Source organism: Triticum urartu, chromosome 6, assembly GCF_003073215.2.
Source record: "Triticum urartu cultivar G1812 chromosome 6, Tu2.1, whole genome shotgun sequence".
NCBI lineage: Eukaryota > Viridiplantae > Streptophyta > Magnoliopsida > Poales > Poaceae > Triticum > Triticum urartu.
Window position 1 is genome coordinate 98,694,278 of NC_053027.1, and position 1,784 is coordinate 98,696,061.

General features: G+C 56.3%; 1 protein-coding gene across 1 annotated transcript; it reads right to left on the reverse strand.

The window, feature by feature from the left end:
- Nucleotides 1-291: 291 nt before the first annotated feature.
- On the reverse strand, nt 292-1,422 carry LOC125516621 (APETALA2-like protein 5). The gene has a single exon (XM_048681991.1). The coding sequence runs from the start codon at nt 1,396-1,398 to the stop codon at nt 292-294; it is 1,107 nt and encodes a 368-aa protein (XP_048537948.1). The 5' UTR covers nt 1,399-1,422.
- Between the last annotated feature and the right edge of the window lie 362 nt (nt 1,423-1,784).

Consider the following 1,784-nt stretch of genomic DNA (forward strand, 5'->3'; position numbering starts at 1 on the left):
AAAAAATTGAACTATTTTAGGTGCTATTTTAAATGTCTAAAACGTGTTACAAAAGTGAACAGAGGGAAGGGAGTAGTAGACCTCATAATAGCAAAAGACAAATCCAGTCAGAAAATTTTTCTTACACATATAGGGATGTGCAATCACTCGGTATGTGGAAGTGTGACAGAAGGATGAATTTGATCACCCGGCGATATATAAGCAGCCACTCAAACCCGACAAAATTGGCCCTAATTTGTTTGCTTTTAATCGCTTTTAATTTACGCAGACAAACCAAAATTACTTCACCTGTTAATTCACCACGTCCGTGAAGTCTATGTCCTTGATGAACTGGTCCACCAGCTGCCGCTGCGCCGGCGGCAAGTTGGTCCGAAGATCGTCGAGCAGCGGGCCTGGGATCAGGCTGTACGGGAAATCGAGCGGCGGCAGCTCCGGGAAGTCGTCGAGGAGGTCAAAGTCCTTGGAGTACCATGTCTGCGCACTGCACTCGCCGCCCAGTTGCCCGTGCGTGCCTTGGAGCTCGGTCGCCGCGTCCACCCTAGCCGCCGCCGACTTCTTTGTCTTCTTCATCTTCACGCTCCCGGCCGCCGGCTTCTTCACCTTCTTCATCTTCACGCTCCCCGCCGCTTGGCCGGACGACTCGGAGACGCCGCCGCCTGCCTTGAAGTTGGTGACAGCCCTCGCGCCGTGCAGCTCGACGGCCGCGGCGTCGTACGCTCTGGCGGCGTCCTCGGCGGCGTCAAAGGTGCCGAGCCACCGCAAGGTCTTGGAGTGCCTGATCTGCGCCCCGTACCTGCCGCTTGCCATCTGCAGCACGCCGCGGAGATGCCTGACCGCCTTCTTCTTCATCATCATCTTCTTCCTCTTCACCGGTGAGGACGGCTCTGCCGTGGCGCCCTTGCCCTCGCACTCGCATGGGAGGTGCTGCGCCTGCGCGACGCCGTCATCATCAGCGGCAGTCACATGCGGTTGCTCGAAGTTGGTAACAGCCGCCGCGCCGAGCAGCTTGACGGCCGCGGCGTCGTACGCTCTGGCGGCCTCCTCGGCGGTGTCGAAGGTGCCGAGCCACACCTGAACCTTGTCCTTGGGGTCATTCATCAGCGCCCCGTACCTGCCGCTGGGTCTCCGGGACACGCCGCGGAAGAACTCGGTGCGGGCCTCCGGCCGAGCCGCCTTCCTCCTCCTACCCACAGCTTCCGCGGGCGCCGCGCGCAGAGCTGGATCTTGGGCTCCCACGGGCTCCTCGCGCTGCTGATCCCTCGCCACCATCGCCTGCGCGGCGGCCGCGGGAAGACCACTGTCCGCCGCCGCCACCATCATCACGCTCGCACTGGACCTGGCGGCGCTGCCACGAGGAGAGCTTCTCGCTCGCCGCCCACCGGCATCATGATCGTGCATAAGCTAGCCTTGCGGCGTGGAAGAGATCGTGCTGCGGTAACTGGCCGGTGTAGCTGTCAGGTTACTTTCCTTTTTCTGACTTGTGGTTCTGGAGCCATATGGGCGTCGTGCGCTTTTCTTTTCACCGTGAGGAGCTGCTCCCGTCCCACACTTCTCTTCTCTACATGCAAGAGTTCTCAAGCTTTATTACTTTCAAACCTATTTCAAATCAAAATTTCAAAAAAAGCTTTACTTTCAATCCGAGCTTTCAAATTGAAATTCATATTCACGGTTGTGTTCCTCATGCAGACCGATAAGATGACAATATATTAAAAAAAGAAAAAAAAATCATTTTACTACCCTGAACAAAGTTGCTGGTTCACATTACCCCTTGATTTATTTTTTGG

Coding starts and splice junctions, on each gene's coding strand:
- LOC125516621 (XM_048681991.1), bottom strand. CDS start 1,398: ATGCACGATCATGATGCCGGTGGGCGGCGAGCGAGAAGCTCTCCTCGT.